Here is a 13,893-nt window from a genome sequence, read left to right on the forward strand (position 1 = left end):
AGACAGAGGCATACAGATTTTTATATTATAGATTTGCGATGTGACATTCTTAGATCAAAAATGCATTCAGTTGAGAATGAAATAAGAGAGCTCTTATTGATGTGTTCAGAAAACATATTTTTTTATTTATTTATTTGTTTTTTACAATACTTTCTGCTCCTGGTCACTCGCAATCTTGTTTAGAAAGTGAGTAAATACATAACTATTAAAATCTTGATTGTTTAATGGGTTACCGCACAGTGATATTTAAATTATTTTAAACATGCTGCAGTTTGGTTGTAAATTTTAAGAAATTCCATAAACTGATAACTTCTATTTAATATAAAACTCAATAGATTTATTTCCAAAACCTGACTTGTAAATTAAAAGCATCACGATTCTAATACGCACTTTAATAAAGAAATAAGTATGTATATAAATATTGTCTGCATTCTGGCAAAAATCATTATATCCACACAAACAAAAAAAAAAGCTTATGAATCATTTTAATGAACTAGAATTTACAATTAATTATCTCATGATATAAACCAGTTATAGAATTTAAAAATTATGTGAATAAGTTTACTGTAAGGGTTGGGGGATTGCAAAATGATTTTTTCTATTTTTCATAGTGAATTGAAAATTTAAATTAACAGTGTCTGCTTCAATGCCTAGTGTCAAACTGGAGGTTTGAACTTAGTAACGTTTGCCTGCCAATGATATATATATATATATATATATATATATATATATATATATATATATATATATATATATATATATATATATATATATATATATATATATGAAACTTTAAAACAGTCACATACCAGTTTATTTCTGGTTTGAATTAACAAAAAAATTCATCCTTCTCTTTCTTTGATATGAAAAAAATATTTTATTCATGCAGTGCACACCCCCTTCCTTCTTCAATTTTATTTATTTTTTGAAGAAAAGTTAAGTTGGATTACACTTAAGTTCATGCTAAAAGTCTAATCTGTTTCATGGTAACTACGTTTTCTTTCTCAGAATGGAACCGGTGATGCCAATGACGTTTGGAAAGTAGAAATAGTCGGTGAAGGGGAACATGCTACGGTTGCTACTGTCACAAGTAAATTGCGTATCATTCATTATTTAACTGGTTGTGCCTTGCATTCTCATTCAAAGCAGCTTCCAAAATGGTAATAATGGTAATTCTTTATTAGTCTAAAGTTATTTAAAATTTGACTTGTCCTAGTGAAATCATTTTTGTTGAAATGTTTCAAATTTCTTTTCAAGCTATAGATGTTGATTTCAGTTGTGTTCAGGACATGAATTTTAAAGTTTACCCTTCTGATACAAAATATTGTAGATTCTTTCAAGACATTTACATTAAATTTCTGCTTGTGCCCATTTTTTAGAAAATTTGAATAATTTATACAAAATTAGTTTGCTTGGTGAATTATGGATGTTGCTTTTGAGCTTATACGCTAGCATATGAAGCTGTTGTTCTTTAAAAGTCTTAATTTTAAATATCAAACTATGGGTGTTAGCTTTTCATGTTTCTTTTTATCAAGATTGAACTGTATTTTAACCATTCGTAAAAAAAAAAAAGTACAATAATATTATTTTTTTTTTGAAGCTTCTTCATCAATTCAGCATTAAGAGTAACTTGTAATAAGTATTGACCATCTGTAAAACCAGAAACTGAATCCACCCTCAACAGCACATCATCACCCATTATCAGACCGTCAAGCTCCTGTTAGTGTTTTGAGAGCTTCAAAGGTTGAAAAGTTCTCAAAGAAAAGATTTAAAACAATTCCATTGATGGGATGTGCCACTAAAACATTGTACAAGAACTGGAGTAGGGACAGAAGATATGAATTTTTTTGCCAATATTCCTTGGCAGTTTTTCCCTACCAAGTTCAGAGAATTGGGCCATTGTATAAGCATATACAGAGATATTGCTTAAAACAATCTCAAGGCGCGAAAATACTCGACATTTTTTGGAGGAGGCATATTGATTTAGGAAGAGTGAGATAGACAAAAGTAGTAAAGACCATAACAATAATCGACAAAATTCTACAAAAAAAAAATATTTCTGAGGTTGAAATAGAAGATGGTGAGGAAAGACAAGTATTATTGAGATTTTTTTCAACCTTTAGAATGTCTGACATTTTGAGTTTTAAAAAATTAAAAAACATTCAAATGTAATTTTAAAAAATCCAGTAGCCTTTTTCCTCCCATCTTCTATGATGCTGAATTTTATTGGAAATAAAAACCATGAAAATATACTTGACTAAATTTTTTATGGGATTTTCAATGGGTTAAAAATGCTTGTAGGGCTCATTATTAATATTTCTTTTTTTTGTGTTTATGTGTGTGTATATGTATTATACTTCTTTCTTTCAGGGGCTATGAGCAAATGGAAGTTACATGCAATCCTAACTTAAGAGATCCTAACAATTTGTGGAATATTGAAGATAACTATTTTCCTAGACGTGAGTTTTCTTAGCATTAAAAATATTCACTTATACAATTTAAATTTAAGCATTGAAAAATCTATATATGCATTTCTTTAATGTATAAGGCACAGGATTTGAGCTTATTACTTATTGTCAAATGGCGTTAGTTAAATGCAAGCAAACTGCATTTGAAAATTTTTTATTTCAAAAGGTTTGATTTGATTTGGCTTATAGCGTACATTTTTGCAATGTTCAATAACTTTCCAATGGAGCTACAAACAAGGCGGTATTCAGAAATTTTTTTTCGGGAGGGGCCCGGATTCGCACATTGCCCTAACCAGTGGTTCGAAGTAGCGCGCTACAAGTAGCGACGCTACTGTAGTAGCTACATTTTTTAGTAGTTTGTAGTGTAGCGCACTACATTTTGAAAAAAGTAGAGTAGCGAATAGTTCGATACAAAAAAAAGGTAGTTTGTAGCGATTTCAGAAAACTACTTTTAAATAAAGCTTCAAAAAAAAAAAAAAAACGAGTTTTCAAACGAATCTGACTAGTCTTACGCAAGTAAAACTTGCACTAATCAGATTCTTAAGACTCTGAAAAATACAAGCCGACATCAGACATTTTATTTTGACGCCATACGTTCTATCTGTTTGACGCCATTAGTTTGTTTGGCATCAAAACATTCACATTTCTCCAATATTCGTCTTGAATAGAGCATGACTTAGAAATAAAAGAATAAGCGATAACTGCCAATTTAGTACCGCATTTGTTTTTTCTGGCAGCAAAGAAAGTCCCGTGTATGAACATTTTAGATGTCAATGAGATTATTGTGCCAAAATATCCACCTAAAAGGGACACTACTGCAAATGTTATAGAAGAGAATGATATTGAACTGCCCTTGCCGGCTAAAAATAAATATTATGGTGTTACTGAAACGTATGATAAAGGAAAAATTTGTATTTCTTGTAAACTTTGCCCGTTTAGTAAAAAGCTTTTGGTGTCAATGCCGCACATGCAGTGGAATCTCAATTTAAGGATGCATACCAAAACTCCTCGCGTAGATTAATATTTCGCGTTGTGAAAAAGGGCATCTAAACGATTTTTTTTATGAACATAACAATTATTTTAGACCCTTGAAAACACCCTCCAAACTGTTTTAGCCCATTTCTTAACTTCACATTAGCGAATTGAAACATAAAGAGCTGAAATTTTACTGCATTTAAAAAAAGCTGTGTTATTGAATAAAAATACTCTTTGAATGTACAAAAGCAATAGAAGAGAATGGCATAAAATGAAACAGTACGCATGGCACGTATAGTATGTAGCAATAATAAAATGCAGCAATACAATAGTACTGCACAGTAGATACAGTAATTATATTCGAGGCACCTTTTAGTTCAAGCACATCAAAAATCTGTACATTTCTTCATTTGTCAGAAACTTTGTATTTCCTTCCATTTTCAAACTGCAGATAAACAGCCCGCTTATATGAAAATGTGTTTCATCAACTTCATATTAAGAATAAAAAAGATGCGAAGTGACGATTTGTACATTAACAATCCGATGTTTCGATTAGTACTGGGTGGAGTCAGCTGCAAAATTCGTTGCTCGAGAAAAACTCGCAAGACAGTCATTTCGCATTAGTCGAATCGCGTTGTAGCCCGAATCCATCATTCGATGCTCCTTAATGGGGACCAGAAAATTCGTGAAACGAAATATTTATGCCGATTTATGACAATGGGTGAATTCCAGGAAAAAGGCGACATGACACATGAATTTTAAAACTTAAGATTCTGTCACTTGCCATATACCATTCTCTTTAGAAATAAATGAACTTCTTGGATCTTAATATGTTTTTCCCAAACAGTTTGATGACTTCCAGATAATAAAGGGCAAAATCAAGTTTTCTCTTTATATTTTTACAGAGCAAAAAATATCTTTTCAACTTACACACTAGAATTTCAATAAACTCGTTATCAGCATATAATATTTAGGTTAACTTTTATCTTTTGAATGTCTAGTTAAACTTTTTTGGTAAGTAATTAAAAATTTTTTTTTTTTTCAACCATGAAATTTTTCCATTACTAAAGAAAGACAATTTGATGTCCTTCCGTTACCAAAATACTACATCTTAGTTCCATAACAACCTATTGGTTAGAGAAAATAATGTTTTTCCTATGCAAAGCAGAATTATGCCCCTCGTCAAGGAAGCATAGTTATAATTTTAATGGGTATTTAAAAATTGCACATTGAAATAAAGTAAGCATTTTTAGTTTTGTTTCATATTTCGGAAAATTATTAATATTTGATTTAAAAAAAATAGTAGTACCGTTTGGGATATTTTTCCTATTTCTTTTTTTCTTCTTTTTTGCTGATTGAGTGTTGATATATTAAAGTAATAAAAGGTCAATTATTAAATGTTAAAACTAAAAAATGCTTTTATTTCCATTTTATCAGGGGCGTAAGAAAAGAGATGGTGCCCACCCCTAGCTTAAAGCTCAAAATCAATTAATTAATTCTACAAAATATAAGTTCCTATAAAAGTAACTCCTATAATGAGAAGGTTTTTTCATTATGTTTAAAAGATGCTTTTCATCATCTAAATCAATTTTATGAATGTATGTCTATGTAAAATTTTTTAATCAAATTTTGACTGCATCTATCTAAATTTTCAAATAGCCGAGTTGCACTTCGTGAATTAAATATTTACTGTCATTAAAGGATTAAAAATTTGAAGGTTGAATTCCTTCCACTTTTAAATCCTTTCTTGCAGGGAATAATCGCAAAAATTCTTAAAAATGTTTGAATTGAAGAATCGGCTTTGTAAAGGAAAGAAAGAATAATAGTTTTTAGTAATATTTCCATGTTCACATGAACCAATATATTAATCTAAACCATTTTCATTCAATCTTCAAACTGTGTATGTGTATGCTTTTTATTTATTTATTTTTTTAAAAAGTAGCGAAGTAGCGACTGCATTTCAAAAGTAGTTTGTAGTTGCTACATTTTGAAAAAAGCAGTTGTAGTGGTAGTTAACTACATTTGTACTGAAGTAGTTGTAGTTGTAGTTCGCTACAAAAAAAATGTAGTTTTTCCAACCACTGGCCCTAACACATCCACACACATATATACATATAGACACATACACACATAAAAATATTTAACATAAAAAATGTTTTTTGTCTCGAATTTTAATGATTCCAGTAAAATTGAAAATAATCTGCCAAAGAAATTTGAAAATCCATGACCTTAAAAGTTTCATAAAAATCTAAATAATCCTCCAACTTCTTTGTTAATCTCCAATCGACCATGTTAGAGAAACCCTGCCGGAAACTTGCCAAGCTTCTGCGACTAAAATATTTGTTTATTCTACTATAAGATTTTTTTTTATTTCTGAAGGGAACAGCACATTAGAGAGCAGATGTTTTCTAGTTCTTGCTCGGGTTTGGCTAGTTATAAAATATTTTACAATAACTTTATCATTCTTTCATTTTTTCAAATTGTTATTTTGCAATTTCTCGCTAATTTGTTTGAACATTTTGAAGAGTCTAATGACACATTTATGTTAATATTTTCTTCCAATTTTTAAATACTTCAAAACTAGTACAATGTAGGTAAACAACTTTCAATATATCTGTCTGTGCAATAGTGCTAATTTATAACTTCTATTTGAAATTGATTTCATTGAAAAAATATTATTTCACCCATCGTAAATTTTGACATTTATTGTTTAATTATGTAATTATGTATAAGGATAAAAGAGACTCATCTTTGAAAAAAATGAAATAATTTCATTTTCCTGCTTACAGAACTAAAGCTCAAATAGTCATTAAGAGAGAAAAATAAACATATATGCTACATAATCCCTATGAAATATTTGTTTTAAAATTCGAAGTGTGCATTATACATAAATGTTATTTAGGAATTGGAAATGCACAGACAACTGTATGTGTATCATCATTTTTCACTGCATAAAATTGTTGGTCACATATTTCATATTAATTTATGTAAAAATATTGATTAATATTATTGTAAATTGCTGTGCAAGTTCATAATTATTAGAGTAGCACTTTTTAATGTTATCCTAAATAATGAATCAAAATTTGGTTGTGTCACTATCACAGCCATGCATGTTTTTGAGCTTTGTTCACTTTTAATCCATCATTGTGTTGATAGATGTAGATTACAAGATAAAGGGATCATAAAGCATTAAGAAGGAGAAACTTTTATAAATTGTGTTTTGTTGCTTTCCTAAAATTATGCAAAGCATTTGAACATAATTTCTTTTTTAGATAGAATGTATTAATACATAAAATATTTGTTCATAACATATAAAATTAACATTATTTTTCAGAGTTTCATTTTTTATTTCATAACTAACTTAAAATTTATGAGTTGTAAAACTGAAAGATGGTGCAAATGTCAATGTGGTTTTGGATTTTTAGCCATTGATTAAAGTTTTAATATTTATTTACAGTGCCTAATGTAAGTTTTGAAGTTTATGCCCCAAGTTTTTTAGAAAGATTTTTTGAATCACATGCAGTTATGATTCAAGTAAGAGCATATTTTTTGTCTTTTCTATTGTATGTGTGATAATTTTGTATTTGATTTGTACGGATTAATGTGATATCAATCATAAATGCAACCAGCTAACTCATTGAACTAACTCAAGTGAAATAGCAGGGCAAAGTAAAATGGTGAAATATATTCTCTGCTTTTAGCGCCACCTATCTTGTAATATCTTAATTACATAGTAGCACATCTCTACATAGTATAAAATGAAGTCCCCAAAAAGCGTCTGTTTGTTTGAACACACAAAACTCGAGAACTACCTGGCCGATTTCGTTGAAAATTTCACAGCATCTTTCTTTTAGCACCGGAAAGGTTTGCAGACCAGTTCGAAAAAATTCGACAAGTAGTTCTTTTTTTTATTTCAATTTAGGCCCAAATTTCACAAATTCCCGAATATAAGGGGGAAAAATTACTTGCACATATTAATGTTACTTATCGATGGAAAGGGCAGAATTTTCTACGTTGTAGGCAATCTGTTTCAATGCTCTAACTACTTTACGGATTACATTCATTAGTTATTTGCGTTTTTAGCTCGATTTTTTTAGGCTTTACTAAAATTTAAGCATTACTTTCTTCATTAAAACTGAGCGTATGTACCTATGTATGTAACTATGTATGCAAGTATGTATGTATGTATGTCCAAGTTACTTTCTCCGGAGCGCCAATGAACTGAACATCGGACCAGGTATTGATAGATTCCTAATTTTCCCGTCTTTATGTTTGGCTATTTAACATAATCCTCCAATAATAATTAGCGGAGATATCAATTAAAAACTATATTAATCATGACACTTAGATTTCAACATAAAATCCTTACTTTTTGAAGGCTTTCCTCCATTCAAATTATTATTCAGTGCTTCATCTCAACTTTCCGTAACAATGCTTTTATTGAAATTTGTAGCGCGAAGAAAATCATTAAATGAAAGATCCGTTGCCATTTTTTTCTCGAAAATGAATAAACAAAGTTCTTGGTTTTGTTTTGAGGCTTTTCCTGTAATCGGGAGAATTAAAATGTTTCTTTTTTGGTTATTTTTCCGGAATCTACCACAAAATGTTACTGATTTTTTTTGTTCAAGCTTGATTGTTGGACACGCATCACTTGACATAACTTTTATTTTCTTGGTAGACCGTGTAAAGCCGGGCGGCGCAGCTAGTATATCAATAAAAAGTGAAGGCATTGTCCTACAGTTTTCTTTTTGACACCATTGGAAAGAGCTGTTTTTTTTAGAGTTACAAGCGAATTAAATGAAGTTCAAAAATCTGTTCTTTATTCAAGTCTTTAACCACTTCATTTTGCGTTTCCATGGTAACGCTTTTTGAATTCATTGTTTATTTCCATCTTTCTCATTTTCAATTCTTAAACTTATTTTATTTTGTCTTTCCATGGTTATGCTTTTTAAATCCATCTTCTCATTTTATTTTAATTTCTTAAAAGTATTTTAATATATGTCGTTACTGTTTGGAGGAAAAATTTTGCATGATTGTTTTTTTTTCTTTTATTTAAGCCTGGTTATTGAATATTTTTCACTTGACACAATGGTTATTTTCAAGGTAGACCGGGCAAAGCCGGGCAACGCAGCTAGTGTAATCTATTCCAGTCAGGAAAAAAATACCACCTAAGATTAAAGCATATGATAATACAGGCAATTTTCAGAAATTGATATTCATATTGTAATATTTTGTTGCAAGTCAAAAAGTTAGTTATACAGTTATTGATTGTTATTAACATTTTAAATATTAATTGAGACCTACTCTATGAAATATTTATTTAGTTAATATTAAGTTTATTTGTATTTTACATACTTTCTACAATCAGACAAGTACATGTAGGGGCAAAGTGAAATACTGTCAGCCCCGCTTAATTGAGTAACGGATAAATGAATACACCGTTTATACGAATAAAATCTCCAGGGACCGAATATTTCCCCATAGGTGTAACGTTGGAGATCCTCTACTTAATCGAATAATTTACCTGGTTAATCGAATAATAGTAATCAGCTTTCACATATATTTTTGCTGAGAAATTTTTTGAATACCTTAAAAATAAATTAAATAAGAGCAATTATTGACGTAAAAATTTAAAATAGTATTTTTCAGCAAACAGTGGGCGGGAAAAACAGCATTAATATTCCATCAAAGCATTTCCACTATTCTATCTAGTTTCTTTTATTGTTGCCATTACCAACAAACAGTCGATAATTTAATTAAAAAACACAACAAAATATAAACATAGCAGACAATAAGAAATTGAAATATTAATTATGTAAAACACGGTAATGGAAGTTCGATTGCGCCACACCCTTTTCAGCTATTGATGCCAAAATAGAATCAGCTCTTATACCAGTTAAGGGCTACTTGTTGTTAAATTTTTGTTTGATTTCGTTCATTATTTCTTGAGATATAGTATTCACAATTGGTGACAGAAAAGTTCTATAGCTCAGCCTCCGTTTGAGCTATTGACACCAAAACTGAATAAGCACCTGTACATGGTAAGGGCAACATATGGACCAAATTTTGTTTGATACCCCCTGTTACTTTCCACAGAATAGCAAGACCGCATAACTCAAGAAACGCTCCATTGCTCCACCCCCCTTGGAGGAATTCCCACCAAAAGGGCACAAGTTCACATAGGGGCTTATATGTGTACCAAATTTTGTTTGTTTTCACGCGGTAGTTTTTGCTGTAGAGCGACCACAAAAAACCGGTCACACACATATGGACACACACAAACGGACAGACATTTTCCAAAAATGGTCGAAATGAACTCAACACATCTCAAAGCGTTCAAATCTGTCAAAATTCGAAAATTTGCATGAATTCAATACTTTCTTCTATATGTTAGATATAGAAGAAAGTAAAAAAGACTGGTGTATGTTCATTAAGTAACCTATGGCTAATATTAGCAACCATATAATTGTAATGGTTATTAGTATGCATGTAGTTGATAAAATTTAACAAGTCATCTCCCAAAACTTATCATTATTAATAGGGTTCAAATGTACCTATAAATGTAAAACAAGTTAAGTATTACATAAATATGTGCTGATAGCACACTGTAGTATTTCTTATGGTACATCAGGCTTTTAAATCACAAAAGTAAAATGCTTAACACTGCTCTTAAATTCACTATCACTTTTCTTTTGCAGATAAAACAATCTTCAGTTTTTATTTCCATTTTCACATTTAAGTTTTATGTACATTAAATGAAAATAATAATAAAAAGGCTAAAAGCTCTATGTTCATTAAATAACATTGTTCAAATATTGCAGCTGCAGAGAAAAATGGCAAGGTATCCAGAAGTTAATGATCCAGAGTAACCTAAAAAAGTCGCATTTGTCCCCTTTAAACTTTGATCCGCTATTGAATCAGCATTTTTTGTAATTAAAATTAAGTGCGTTTGATTGTGAAAGCTAAACTATTTCCTTCCGTACAAGGTACAAGGTTGTAATTGGCAGAAAGTTTGTTGGCAAGAAATGTTCATCTTGCGCCTGATGGCGCCAGGAGAAAAAAATCCAAAAAGGTCTCTTTTACTTATCCTTGGCGATAAATAAGGCCTAGCCCATTTAGCGACTTTTTGCATAATTTGACAGATCTGAGTGAGTTTGAAATTATAGAAAATTTCAGCCGATGATACTTCAAGATAAAGATGTTTCAATTTTTGTATTTTTTTACATTTTAGTTGCTTTTAGGCTAAAATAGTAGCAATTTTTGTACAAAATAGTCGTTTTTGTCTTAATCTCGACTAAAATAGTCGTCATAGTCTGCAACTCTTCAAAATAATTTCAATAGTTGCTTTTTTAGTCGTCAGTGGCAACCCTGTTATATTTGAATCATTTTTGACTTTTAATTATAATTATAATTATTATTACAGCAAGATAGAAAAAATATACATTAGAATTTTCCCTTACATTTCTCTAAATTTTAGGGAAATGCTGGTTTGAAACCAAAAGAAGGCGAGATTACTTCAAAACCTTGGCAATGGCCAATTAATTTAAGGGTTAGTATTTCTCATATTTTTACTGATGACTTGTTTTTAGTATTTTTGTTCATTATTTTTTAGTAAATGATTTTGGATAACATACCTGTAGTGCATTTGAAATTAGTTACTTGCAATAAATATTTAATTAAAAATTGATGTGATTATTATATAATATTATCATGGGGAAAATATCAAAAGAGGGGAGAAGTAATTTGCACTTGCATATTTTCCACGAAAAACGCATAACTACAGCTGACTCTTGATAACTTGAAGCCTTATAACTTGAATATTCTTTTATCCCAAAGTTTTCATTAGCTCCCAAAATAATTTGGTGTTTTCAGTACGAAATTGTCTCTATTTCGAATGTCTTTTTAAGTCGAAGTTTTCCCACCAGTTTTCTTTTCATATTATGCATAAAAATGCAGTCAAAATAAGAAAGATTTTTTTCCCCTTTAAATGATTGCTTTGCTTATCAGCTTGCAGGAGGGGGATAATTTATTTACAGTAGACTATTATGTTATTGTGAGTCAATTCATTTATACTGAATGCTGTCTTAAAATAAGTATGAAAATTTGAAAAGTTTGAAAAGAGAAATTTCCCAATTTTTATAACTTATGTCCCCTAATTGTGAACAGTAGGAACAGTGTACAAAAGGATTTTTATTGAGTGGGATTTTATAAAAAGTTGGAATTATGTGATCTCATGCAAAATATGTGTATGTTTTGTGATAAAAACTAGATTTTCAGTCTCCCCCTCCCTAAATATTGCATAAAATTAATCATGAAAAGAAAACAAGATGATCTAAAATCATCAAAAGTTTTAGCATGTGTGTTGTTTAAAACAACGTAAAAATTCAGTAAACGTAATGCTGACATCTTATTTATTTCAGGGACAATTTTTCTCAGGCCAGCAGCTTAAAATATACTTACTGGGAAATCCCATAATTTGGTGGGGAAATTTAATTGTCTTATTATTTTACTTCATCTTAAAGCTAATCATTGCTATTCAAGAACAACGAGGACTGAAACAACGGCAAGAACTGAAAGGTAAAAAATTAACAGCATTTTTTTCTTTTACCTAAATTAGGGGTGCACAATCTACGATTTGCCACAGAGTGATGTGCGGCTTGCAAATGAATTTAAGGTTTTTTTCCCTTTGAAAAAAGAAATATTTTTATTTACTTATTTATTCATTTATTTATTTATTTATTATTATTATTTTTTTTTTTTGAAAGAAAAAATGCTTGAAAAAGGCACAAAAAAATAAAGGAAGCTTTTCCAGATAAGATCTTAAATTACACACGCCATATCAAAATGCTCCGAAATTCATTTGTAAAAAGATTTCATAGTTTTGAAAAGTATAAAGAATAGACCAAAAGTTTGCATTTTTGTACATTTTTACATATTTCTTCAATGCCATGTATGGAGCGTAATGTTGGTATTTATCTTTAATTTTTCAGCAATCTCTTATTGGCTTTGCATCATGATGTTTCTCATTCTTTCAAAATAGCACACAATACAAACATGGGCGGATTTATGGGGGGTCAGAGGGGCGCAATGCCCCCCCCCCAGTTTTGGAAGGACTTTATGTAGTAACACACATCTTCCAAAAATTTTTAAAAAAAAAATCATTATTTTTTCGTTTTTGAATAGTTCAGAAGAGCATGGGTGGATTTATAGGGGGGGAGGGGAGTTTTGGGAGGAGTTTATATAGTAACAACTTATCTTCCAAAATCTTAACAAAAAAATCATGGTTTTTTTCTTTTTTGAATAGGAAATTCAAGTTTATTTTTTCTTTTAAACTTAAAATAACCGTTTCTTACAAAGTTTGAACAATACTGTACAAGTGTATAATCTACTACTCAATTTCAGAGACTAGAAAGTGCAAATTATTGATAGGTTCTAAAATTCCTGAAAAGAATTGCCGTAGATAGCCTACAAGGGCTCTTGAACCAAAACCCAATCTAACCAACGAAACCTTGAAAATAATTAGACAAGTCTTTGAAACTCCTAAGCAAAGTGTGCTTCAATTTTATTTCTTATCAAGTGTATAAATTAAGAATTGTTCAAATGGGTAGTGTGTTACTCTCTTGATACCTATTCTCTAAATCTGTGCACCATTTCTTTTAAAGTATTAACTTGCATCACAAAGCACTTTTAAAGCGTAAAACTTAAAAAAAAATTATTTGCCTATTATTTCCAACTAACCCTTATAAGACTTCAAAATGCAGAATTTTATATCCATTTTAGATAATTTCCTCCGGGGGTGTAACCCTCGGACCCCCTAAAACTAGAGATATTCTATATCCCACTTAAAAGGGAGCACTGCGTTACTCTCTTAATACCAGCCCACTCTCTTTTAAGGTCAATTTAAAAAGGACAGCATGCTTACACACTAATGAAAACGACACATAAAAAAGTAAATAATGGCTTTACGCATCACAGAAAACAGACAAAAACATGGGGGGGGGGGGGGCAATTAAAAATGTTGCTCCAAAAAAAAAAAAAATCCTGCCCCCCCCCCCAGGAACTCAGTCCTAAATCCGCCTATGAATACAAATCATATTAAGCAAGAATACTACCATATTTTTTTAGAATGAATAATTTTTTATTTAATTGCATTGATCGGCATGATAAGCAATGAGTTATAATGATACAAAACATATTATTTGTGGATTATGGATTGAAAAATACTATTTAATGCTAGAATTACAGAAGGGGTCATTTCGACCCCATGCAAACGTTTTTTGTTAACTGCTCCTCTGTATTTTCATAAAAACCATGATGTGTAATAATATCAAGTTTTCAAGAGGATTCTTTTTAAAACCCAAACTAAAGAATAATACCTAAAAGTGTGCAGATGTCATTTTGACCCTTTTGAGAGAAAAAAGAAATGAAAATACATTTACTGATGCTGAAA

At 30.3% G+C, this 13,893-nt stretch overlaps 1 protein-coding gene across 1 annotated transcript in view; it reads left to right on the forward strand.

The window, feature by feature from the left end:
* The window catches only part of LOC129223885 (protein O-mannosyl-transferase 2-like), a 79,395-nt gene that overhangs the window by 46,473 nt on the left and 19,029 nt on the right, over positions 1-13,893 (forward strand). Inside the window, exons 12-16 of the mRNA XM_054858257.1 lie at positions 1,009-1,160; positions 2,371-2,459; positions 6,901-6,977; positions 10,921-10,992; positions 11,864-12,020. Of these exons, the coding sequence (XP_054714232.1) occupies positions 1,009-1,160; positions 2,371-2,459; positions 6,901-6,977; positions 10,921-10,992; positions 11,864-12,020 (547 nt within the window). The remainder of the gene's footprint in view (positions 1-1,008; positions 1,161-2,370; positions 2,460-6,900; positions 6,978-10,920; positions 10,993-11,863; positions 12,021-13,893) is intronic.

Source organism: Uloborus diversus, chromosome 6, assembly GCF_026930045.1.
Source record: "Uloborus diversus isolate 005 chromosome 6, Udiv.v.3.1, whole genome shotgun sequence".
In the NCBI taxonomy this organism is placed as follows: Eukaryota; Metazoa; Arthropoda; class Arachnida; order Araneae; family Uloboridae; genus Uloborus; species Uloborus diversus.